We start from the raw sequence: 11,130 nt of genomic DNA, 5'->3' as shown, positions 1-11,130 counted from the left end.
TAAAGCTTTAGAGGAATAAAGCAAATGCCTGTTGCTATGAAGTGAAATAAAGCATTCTGCCTTTGCCCCCGCCCTTCTTTAACTAAGCTAACCCAACCACTCAATGCATCAAAACCCATATTTAATTATTCTAAACAAATTTATTATTGATTGTTAATTGATTATTACACTGCCATTTATTTTTTGCTGATAATACAAGTAATCATTTTTTTACGTGAAAAGTACGGCCGATGCTAGCATGTGCGGCTGCTATCTTCCTCCTCTTCAGTAAAAAAATGAACGACGTCGTTTACGGGTTCACGTAACTCTTTTTTTAATGTTTTGGGTTAGTTTTCTTAAAGGGGGATGGTGGAAACTGGGAAGCTGGAGTTGACCGCGCGTGTGGGTGAGTAAAGTGGTTTTAGTTAAACAACCGTAAACCCTAATCATTTAAATACCCTTTCTCTTCTCTAGCTCTAGCTGTCTCTCTCTCTCTCTCTCTCTCTCACTCCTTTTATTTTCATTTTTGTAGTTTTGTTGCCTCTCTTTCTCTAAACCCTAGACTCTCATCTCATACCTGAATTTGAGCAGCTAGGGTTTAGAATTTTAGTTTTTTTAATTTCTTATTGTTCATCGTCGGATAAAAAAAATAATAATGGATCTTCCGAGTCTCGCTGTTGTTCTTCAAGCTGCTCTCAGTCCCAATCCTGCTGAACGCAAAGCTGCTGAACAAAGTCTCAATCAGGTATTCTTTATATATATAATTACTAGTAATCGTTTTTTATTGCTTTTTTTAAGGATCAAAAGATTGAATTTTGGATTTTCGTTTGTTGCAGTTTCAGTATACGCCTCAGCATCTGGTGAGACTGTTACAGATCATCGTGGATAATAATTGCGATATGGCGGTTCGTCAAGTTGCTTCTATTCATTTTAAGAACTTCATTGCTAAGAATTGGGCTCCTCTTGATCCAAGTAACCTCTCACCTGTCTCTCCTTTATTCGAAAATTTCAATTTCTTTTTTGCCAAATTTATGTTTTATGAATTTGAATATATGTTTTGTTTGCTTTAATAAATGTAGATGAGCAGCAGCAAATTTTGCAAGGTGATAAAGATATGGTTCGCGATCATATTCTTGTATTTGTAGCTCAAGTTCCTCCTTTGTTGAGGTGAAGTTATTTGTTGTCCCCATATTTTTTTATAGTTTGTTTGGAATTTTTTACTGTTTTATTGGTATTGTGCAGAAATTACATTACATGCTTAAGTTGCTCTATGCATCATATCTGTTTTGTTGCAGGGTTCAATTGGGTGAGTGTCTCAAGACCATTATCCATGCTGATTATCCTGAGCAGTGGCCACGACTTCTGGACTGGGTGAAGCATAACCTACAAGATCAGCAGGTTTATGGAGCTTTGTTTGTCTTACGGATTCTTGCTAGAAAATATGAGTAAGTATATACCATATTTTTCTATATTTGACTGAATATTTTTCTTTATTTCCATTTGTCAATTATTATCTTTGTATCAGTGCAATCTTTATTTTTTTTGCAAGTTATTTTCTGAAGAGATGGAAAGCATTTGTTTAATTTAACTAGCATCTTTCTGTGTCCTTAATGCTTGATTGCAATACCTGCAAGCTTCAGAAGTGTTGCCCTGTATTAATTCAAATAATGACTTATTGTTTCTCTTAATTTGGTGCATCCTCGCGTTGTTTTGTATTATCTCATGAGCTGCTAATCCATTCTCAAAATTTTATCATTCTAGGTTCAAGTCAGAGGAGGAGAGAACTCCAGTTCACCGCATTGTTGAGGAGACATTTCCCCATCTTCTCAATATATTCAACAGACTTGTCCAGATCGACAAACCAGCACTGGAAGTAGCAGATCTGATCAAGCTTATTTGTAAAATTTTCTGGTCATCTATCTATGTAAGTTTTAAATTTCTGGTTTTATAGCGCATCTTCATTGCCTTTTTTGCCTTATCTGTTACAGGGGTACTAAAGGGGAGCTTCTGACATTCATTTAAACGTTTTGTATATTCTCTTTTTTTTTTTTTCAATTCTCTGTTTGTCTTTTTTATTTTGTTTTCAGATGAACCTTTTGGCATATTTATGATAATATTTTGTTCTTATTTAAATTACACCCATTCACATTCTCTTGTTTGTAAAAAAAGGGTTTTTATGTGGATTTGATGATCTTATATAATGCTCTTTGATATGAACTCTTGATCTCTCCTTTTGTTCTTTATCACCAAAAAAAAAAAAAGCAGTCTTACTTTTCTTGTTATTTTGGATGTCCAAATTTTTTAATCTGATCACTAGCATGCCAACAATTTTAGTGCATTTTTATTATTTTTTGAGCTTGAGGAAGAATTATGTGCCAAATATCTTGACCATAACTTGTTGTACTACGGGGGTTTTTATGTCTACCGCAACTAGTTTCCTGTGCATTGTTTTTATGGGATTTGTATGATTTACAATGCCATCTTTGGGTTGTTTTCTCTTCTTCTCAGTTGGAGATTCCAAAGCAGTTACTTGATCCAAATGTGTTCAATGCTTGGATGATTCTTTTCTTAAATGTTTTGGAGAGGCCTGTACCTCTGGAAGGCCAACCTGTGGATCCTGAGCTCAGGAAATCATGGGGTTGGTGGAAGGTGAAAAAATGGACAGTTCATATTTTAAATAGGCTATATACTCGGTAAGTTTTAAAAATTTCTACATGTTTTGAGTAATTGTTGCTAGCGTAAAGTTTGCTAAGCTTGTTTGTGGTTTTTGGTGGCTGTTTTACAGGTTTGGAGATTTAAAGCTCCGGAATCCTGAAAACAGGGCTTTTGCCCAAATGTTTCAGAAGAGTTATGCTGGAAAAATTCTGGCATGCCACTTAAACTTATTGGGTGTGATTCGTGTTGGTGGCTATCTCCCTGACAGAGTTACCAACCTTATTCTTCAGTATCTAAGCAGCAGGTTTGCAATGTCATTTTTCATAAATCTTATCATGTACTGATGCTTTAGTCAGTGTAAGATGTTGGGCTATGCTTTTGTCAGAGCTGCTCATTCTTTCAGAATCAATGCTGGGATGTCCTTTTTCTTGAGGCTAAAGGGTGCTCTGCATATAATTGAAAGAATTGGATTATTTTTAATTTTTCTTTCTGGTGTTCCTTATTACTTTCTTTCTACTGCTCAGAGAGATAGAGCAAGGCTTCTTGATGTATATATGATTACCCATGAAGTGCTTAACATGTTAACATGAAAACTATGAAAGTTTTGTGTAGCAGTTTTAATTAGAATAATTTCTTCTGTATAATGTGTACTTTATCCCTTAATATAAGCAAATAAAGTGTACCATGCTTGATCTTACTTTTCTGGCATATATTTACGATGGTTAAGATAGATTTGGTCATTTCTTGATAAAAATCATGATTTTAATCATAATTTTATACTGATTCTGGCAGCCTTTGTTGTTGTACCAAAATGATTGATGATATTACATCTTTAAGTGATGCATTATCCTCTTCTAGTCCTATGCTTGTGTATTGCAAATTGTATTGAATTTAGAGATGTTAATAATGGATTCTGACCTGAAAAACATTTATTTTTATGCAGTATCTCGAAAAATAGCATGTATACTTTGTTGCAGCCACAGCTTGATGTTCTTCTTTTTGAGATAGTCTTCCCCCTCATGTGCTTCAATGATAATGATCAAAAGCTTTGGGAGGAAGATCCACATGAGTATGTAAGGAAGGGTTATGGTGAGCTACGAAACCTGGTGTGCCTGTTGTAAACCTTGAATGAGCCACACTGGTTCATACATTTATTGTTGTACTGCAGATATTATTGAAGATTTATATAGTCCAAGGACTGCTTCCATGGACTTTGTCAGTGAGTTAGTCAGAAAACGTGGAAAAGAGAACCTTCAAAAGTTTATTCAATTCATTGTGGAAATTTTCAAAAGGTATTCTTTTACTTTTGAAGCTTTATACAGACTGGGAATAATGGGATTCTTTGATGTTGGCTTGATTTTCTTTTCTTTCTCTTGTATGGTATTTTTATGGAAAATCTCTCTCATTCCAGATATGATGAAGCACCAATAGAATATAAGCCCTACCGACAGAAGGATGGTGCTCTTCTTGCTGTTGGAGCACTTTGTGATAAACTGAAACAAACTGAGCCCTATAAATCTGAACTGGAACATATGTTAATGCAACATGTTTTCCCAGAGTTCCGCAGTCCTGTTGGTCATCTTAGAGCCAAGGTTTGTTTCCTGTCAACTTTCTTTTTTATGCTTTTCTATTTCATTTTCTTTATCACATTATTCTGCAATTTATCAAGTTTAATCTGGAATTGTCCATGGATATTGAAATGATCTTTTCAGAGTTCATTCTATATCTTTGTTTTGGTGGCATTTTTTATCATCCTTACTTGTGCTCTTTGTCAAGGTTTCTGAGAGATATATATACATACTGTTTCACGTGTAAGAATTTTCTCAGTTATCCTTTTGTGATCTGGGTATTAGGCGGCTTGGGTAGCAGGACAGTATGCCCATATAAACTTCTCTGACCAGAATAATTTCCGCCAAGCACTGCATAGTGTTGTTTCTGGGTTGCGTGATCCGGAACTTCCTGTTCGTGTTGATTCAGTTTTTGCATTGAGATCATTTGTTGAAGCTTGCAGAGGTAAATAGCTGATACTTCCTCGTTGAACTTTATTTTATATACCGTATGAGTTGGGTTTGGATTGAGCAAGCTTGGGGCCAATCTACATTTATAGTTGATTGCCATCACTGTTGCTGCTTATGTTTATCTATTTGCACCTCTTTTTCTCCATTTTCTTAAGTTGAGAGTTGAGTGCTTAACAGAAAATAAATTGCTTAATGTGCAGATTTAAATGAGATTCGTCCAATTCTGCCTCAACTGCTTGATGGTAAGTGGTATTTGAAACTTGGTTGTGTCTTATTAACAGTTTCTGCTTACATGATGGTTGTCTCAATATTAACTCAGCTCTTGGCAGCACCACTGTTGTTTTCTTTTCTTCCTTCTTTTCTCAACTTCTAGATCATGATTTGATTGAACATTTGCATGATACACCAGTTGCTTTTCATTATTCAAGCAACTTAGTCAATTAATTGCATTGTTCTTTTCCTCCAGAGATTTTTAAACTTATGAATGAGGTTGAGAATGAGGACCTTGTTTTTACACTGGAGACTATAGTAGACAAATTTGGGGAGGAGATGGCACCTTATGCTCTTGGATTATGTCAGAACTTGGTAATGCATGTTTCCATTTTTTTTTTGAAGTACTGCTTTTCTGCTTGTCTATATCTGAAACTATCATCGTGTCTCTGCGTTCAGGCAGCTGCATTTTGGAGGTGTATGAACACTGCAGAAGCTGATGATGAAGCCGATGATCCTGGTGCTCTGGCTGCAGTTGGCTGTTTGCGTGCCATAAGCACAATACTGGAATCAGTTAGCAGGCTTCCGCATCTTTTTGTTCAGATTGAGCCAACTTTGCTTCCAATCATGCGAAGAATGTTGACAACTGATGGTCAAGGTAAGTACAATATTTTTTCCCTGTCCTAATGATGCTTTTTAATTGTTTTATTTTCTTAGTAGTGATACATACTTCGATCCAACCAGAGATGAGAAGTGACACTTAAAGCAAGACCGGATTGGGTTGATTAAAGAATTCTAATGTTTGAATGTGAAATGACAAGCTTGCTATACGTTAGATGCTGCTTTTTCTTAAATATTACAAGTGTTTATATAGGTTAATGATTTGGATAGTGAGCCGCTTGAAGAGAAAGGAAAGCTAAATAATGCATTTAGGAGCATGTTTGATCTCTTCCTAAGTGATTTTTAGACATAGTGTACATATGTTATTAGCTTTTGTTCTATCACTACTGGCATATGATGCTTAACTTCATCCCTGGATATTAACTCTTAAATTAGATTCAAACTTTTGTTAGATTGTAGATCAAAGATTATCCTTGTGGCATTAGCCATTGCATCTTGATTTAGAATTGTATCATTAATGGCAGCAAATATAGTTATATCCTGAAGGTGTTTGTGTATAGAATTGGATATGCTCATGAACACAATAAACATTTACCAAAATAACCAGAAAAAAAAAAAAAACTGACAATAAGCATTTGCCTTTTTGATATGTAAATAGCAGGCATGCTCTAGGAAAGCCCATGCTGTGTTGTAACCTTCAAATTTTAACTTTATGGTTAGAACTTGTTCAAGAGGACTTGACTATTAAATTTGTTCTGAACAAAATGTAAAAGTGACTTGATAGCATATATTATCTAATAGTTTATTTGCTGTTATGTTACAATCATGCCAGATTTGGCTTATATAAGATGATGTTTGGGCTTTATCATTGTGTAGGGTCTATTTCATTAATTTTTTTGTATTCTTCTGCAGAGGTTTTTGAAGAAGTCTTGGAGATTGTTTCATATATGACCTTCTTTTCTCCGACTATATCCTTGGATATGTGGAGCCTTTGGCCTTTGATGATTGAAGCATTGGCTGATTGGGCTATAGACTTCTTTCCAAGTATAGTTCTATTTACACTTTCTGCTTATCTTAGTTCCTTTATTGTTTCCATCTCTGAATGTTTTAGGAGTTGTTAACTAGAACTTTTCCTTTTATACTACTCATCAGCTTAATCATTTTTCTCCTCATTTAGTTATTAACTGGAAATTGTACTTGGGAAAAGGATTGTAAATTATCCTGGGAAGAATAATGCATCTTATTCATGGTCAACAGCATGATAAGTTACTTATACTTTTTTGCTCTTTGAAAAACATTATGCCAGACATTACTAATCTGAAACTTGTGTTTTATGCATGTGTGTCCGAGATCCACCTTTGCAAATATTTTTGTGCCTAACTTGTTTGTAGAATTCATTGTGTTTGTTAACTACTTGTTAAAGCATATGTTGTTCATGGAAATCCTAGAGTTACATGTTTGCACAAAACAATCCTCATTGGTTTAAGTGTTAGTAACTGAAACAGTTTCTAAGACCACCGTCCTTATTTTTGGGATCAGATTGCCACTTCAAAGTGGATGTCCATATTTGTTTACAATATAATGAGGAAATATTTTAACTGCTGGTTCTAGGAGGTCCACATAAATATGTTACATCGTAACAACAGAAACTGGAAGTTTCATTCTTTTTTTTGTCATCCAGTTTCAATTTGTTATTATTTATTTTTGAAGTCATCTGTACTTTTTTGTTGTTTCTAAGTAGTAGCTGTTTACATGCAGATATTTTGGTTCCTTTGGACAACTATATATCCAGGGGAACTGCACATTTTCTTACTTGCAAGGAACCAGACTACCAGCAAAGTCTTTGGAATATGATTTCATCTGTGAGTTGATTTGTAGTGATAAAGTTGCTTGTAGATTGACAACTGTCAGGGCAAAATAAAATGAACTATATATTCTTTAGTTTCTGATCTTGCAATTTTCTAGCTTCCTTTATGTCAGCAACCCTTTGGTTTATAAAGTCTTATGTTATTTGCTTTCTTTGACAGATAATGGCAGATAAAAATTTAGAGGACAATGATATTGAGCCAGCTCCAAAGTTGATAGAAGTAGTGTTTCAAAACTGTAGAGGACAGGTGGATCATTGGGCTGAGCCATATCTGAGAATCACAGTTGATCGATTGCGTCGAACGGAGAAATCACGCTTGAAATGTCTTCTTGTACAAGTGGTAAGGTGTCAGGACCTAGCTGCAGTTTTCTGCAATATGATGTCATGCCTTTATATGCTTCACATGTCTTATAATTATCAGAATTTGATGTTCCTCTATTATCTTACCGATTCAAGGTGACTTACGCATCAAATATTCTATACAACACAATTAGAAAGCGCTAGTTGAAGATTCATATATTGCCAATTTAAGTCAATTGGATATCTTTTATCTGTTCAAATTTTCTTTGTTGGATTTATGCTACTAGTTTGAAGTTAATGGTATATGCTATCTTGGAATGTTCTTGTTAGAATCAAGATTTGTTTCTTATATGTTAAAATATGGTGTGAAACAGCTTTTAGCGCAACAGCTTATACTGATTTAAATGTTAATTGACTCTTCAGGGCATAAACACTACTATAATTTTGCAAGTTGCTTTGGTTTTACTTTTAGAATTACTTTTCATTCCGGGAAACAGCTTAGTCCTGTGATTTTCTGACACAATGTTGGTCTTTCTCAACCCAGATTGCAAATGCGGTTTATTACAATGCAGCATTGACAATCAGCATATTGAATAAGCTTTGTGTTACAACGGAAGTGTTCAACCTTTGGTTCCAGTTGTTGCAACAAGTTAGAAAGAGTGGTCTACGGGCTAATTTTAAGCGGTAGGTAGTCTGTATTTGCTTTAATCTGTTTCTGTCTCACTCCGTACAAACCTTAAGTGTAATATCATTTCTTTTATAATTTCACCTTGGGTATTGTTGGGCTGTGACAGTATAGTGCTCTGGGTGCTGCAGGGAACATGATAAGAAAGTGTGCTGCTTGGGCCTTGCATCACTACTTGCACTTCCTGGTGAACAGTTAGCTGGGGAGGCTCTTGGGCGAGTGTTCAGGGCCACCCTTGATCTCCTAGTTGCATACAAGGATCAAGTTGCAGGTTTCTTTCTCTCTCTTTCTCTCCTTTTCTCTCTCAAACTGTGAGAATTGCAACCGTTTCCGTGTTCATTTTGCTTGGCTTGCTGTCTTTTGGGGGTTTTATCTTTCCTTCTTTTCCCCTAATACGTGGATTATTTCATGTATTATTTATGTGTGAGCAGAAGCTGCAAAGGAGGAAGAGGCTGAAGATGATGATGATATGGATGGTTTCCAGACTGATGATGACGATGACGATGTTGATGGTTCTGACAAGGAAATGGGAGTCGATGCAGAGGATGGGGATGAAGCTGATAGCATCAGGCTTCAAAAATTAGCTGCCCAGGTATGCGTATTAGGTTGATCCGTGAGGTGCATAATTTGGTACTTTGCTTGTGGTTCTATCTTTAAATATCATGACTTGGCAAAAAACGGAAAGCTCCCTTGTAGACTGGCAAATAAAGTAGAGTATGGCAATTTTGTGACTGCATATTCTGTCTAGCATATGTGACAAAGTCCTGAGAACCAGCATATGCCCATGGTGGAATGTCTAGCTACTGTATAGACAGGATGAAGGCATCCTGATCTTATTCTTGTAAGCTGTTTTGATGTTTGTGCCCAGAAATTCATAAAGCTGAAGTGTTAGAACTCAAGTGGATAATGCCAGTCTTTCATGGTATGCCTTCATACAAAAAAAAGAAGAAGAAGAAGAAGACAAATGAATAGAATTGTTTAGTTGCCCTTGCCCCTTTTCACTCACAATAAAGGACCTTACAGATTTGGTCTTATCGTTGAAAAATATGAGATAAGCAATTAATAGGAGCTTTACAAGAGTACTTGAGAGGTGCAATAGCAAAGGTATTTAGACAATTGTATGTTTGCTGGTTGGACACTCTTGGTGACATACACTTGCTATGCTGCCAAAAATTTCTCAATTGAGGAAATGTTTTAGCAATTTCTTTAGTGTGTTTTGATAAATTGCAGTTGTCTTCAGAACAAATATGTAGGTACTGATGACTTTTTTGGTAATGAGTTAGAACAGAGAACTTTGAAAATTAATAATAATGCTGTGACCTTTTAATGATTAGGACATATCTGTTGTAAGTTACCCTAGATATCCTTTCAGTAATGGATTCCTGGAATTTCTAATCTTTTATTTGACACCACCCGACTTTGTTTTTAATAGGCAAAGGCTTTCCGTGCAAATGATGATGACGATGATGACTCAGATGATGACTTTAGTGATGATGAAGAGTTACAGTCACCAATTGATGAAGTAGACCCTTTTGTTTTCTTTGTGGATACTGTCAAAGGTAAATGTGTTTATTCAGCCATCTAAGTTTGTTTATATGCATCTTCTATTTTTGTTGAGCTTCTGTGGCATTGTCTGAAATGTCGAATTTTATCTTGCCTTCCCTAATTTTTGAATCTAGGTTTGCAAGCATCAGATCCTATGAGGTTTCAGAACTTTACACAGACACTGGATTTCCATTATCAAGCTCTTGCAAATGGTGTTGCTCAGCATGCTGAACAGAGGAGAGCAGAGATTGAAAAGGAGAAAATGGAGAAGGCATCTGCTACTGCTGCTCCATCATGAGTTAAGTTTTGGATTGAATTTTTGGTTTGCAGGATGAGTTCATTGATAATTCCATTCATTTAGAAATGGTATAATGAAACCAAGAGTCGATTCTGGTCCATTCAAAGCATTCATTGGTTCATATGGTCATGAAGGTGATTGAGCTTCAAAAGGTTTTGAGGTTCGAGTGCGTGGAGCTTTGTGTGTACAAGTTCTCAATCGTAAGCAGAACGCAGGATTAGGGAACTCGGAGTTTGCTACTGTCACTTGTCAGGTTTTGAATTAGGTTAGGCTGGTGAGCTGGCCATTCTTTGGCAGAAGATGGCCGTCTCAAACAGTTTGTGTTGTTTCCTTGTAGTCCCTTCTTTTGCTATTTTTTATTCCGCTTCCCACTTATTCCATCATTTCTTTTTGGGTCGTCATATGTTTGGTCACTCTATTGGTTGACCGGGACTCTGATCTTATCTCCTGGCAGTCACCAGGGAGGGTCCATTGCATACGTAGTAGTCTACGAGATGTCTTGCCATGTTGTAATCAGATGGCTAAATATATAGGATTGTATTGATGATTTTGGTGAAGTGGTCGTCCAAAAAATTTTCCCTGTCAGGTATAGTGTACCAATATTGCGGAATATTTGTTTTTGTTTGGGTTATGGAGATTTTTGGTATCAGGGGGGTTGTTGGCCTTGGGTGGTAGGTAACTTGGTTGCCGATTTGTAAGAAAAGATATCTTGACAATTATTATTCTTTATATAATGTGGATTAATGAAAGCAAATTATTCTTGGGATCTTTGTCAGTAACCCTACTCTTCTTCAAACCTCCCGACTCCTGTCTCTAGTGTATTTGTGAATACCATACAACAAAGGAATATTCTAGACAGAGGTGAATGTCGATCCCTCCGACTAATTTGTTTTCTCTTCCCAATTCCAGGACTACTTGTCAGTAACGAATTCATGTTCGTGTGCCCTTATTA

The 11,130-nt window shown here is 36.0% G+C and overlaps 1 protein-coding gene across 2 annotated transcripts; it reads left to right on the top strand.

Moving 5' to 3' along the window:
* The first annotated feature begins 444 nt into the window (after window positions 1–444).
* LOC18602502 (importin beta-like SAD2) lies at window positions 445–10,944 on the top strand. Of its 2 annotated transcripts, XM_007033920.3 has the most exons (22): window positions 446–724; window positions 816–951; window positions 1,059–1,146; window positions 1,275–1,424; window positions 1,741–1,903; window positions 2,488–2,672; window positions 2,765–2,938; window positions 3,578–3,723; window positions 3,803–3,926; window positions 4,046–4,226; window positions 4,488–4,647; window positions 4,853–4,894; window positions 5,119–5,237; window positions 5,322–5,520; window positions 6,396–6,527; window positions 7,242–7,345; window positions 7,511–7,690; window positions 8,195–8,334; window positions 8,467–8,606; window positions 8,767–8,927; window positions 9,768–9,894; window positions 10,015–10,944. In XM_007033920.3, the coding sequence occupies exons 1-22, from the start codon at window positions 635–637 to the stop codon at window positions 10,176–10,178; spliced, it is 3,105 nt and encodes a 1,034-aa protein (XP_007033982.2). In that variant the 5' UTR covers window positions 446–634; the 3' UTR covers window positions 10,179–10,944. The 2 variants fall into 2 exon arrangements, with proteins under 2 accessions (XP_017975230.1, XP_007033982.2); XM_018119741.2 differs by lacking the exons at window positions 8,767–8,927; window positions 9,768–9,894; window positions 10,015–10,944 and having other exon boundaries at window positions 445–724; window positions 8,445–8,605.
* The last annotated feature ends 186 nt before the right edge of the window (window positions 10,945–11,130 follow it).

Source organism: Theobroma cacao, chromosome 4 (assembly GCF_053813885.1).
Source record: "Theobroma cacao isolate CCN51 chromosome 4, ASM5381388v1, whole genome shotgun sequence".
Lineage (NCBI taxonomy): Eukaryota > Viridiplantae > Streptophyta > Magnoliopsida > Malvales > Malvaceae > Theobroma > Theobroma cacao.
Note: the sequence above shows the minus strand (reverse complement) of the source record. Positions and strands in the feature narration are given on the sequence as shown.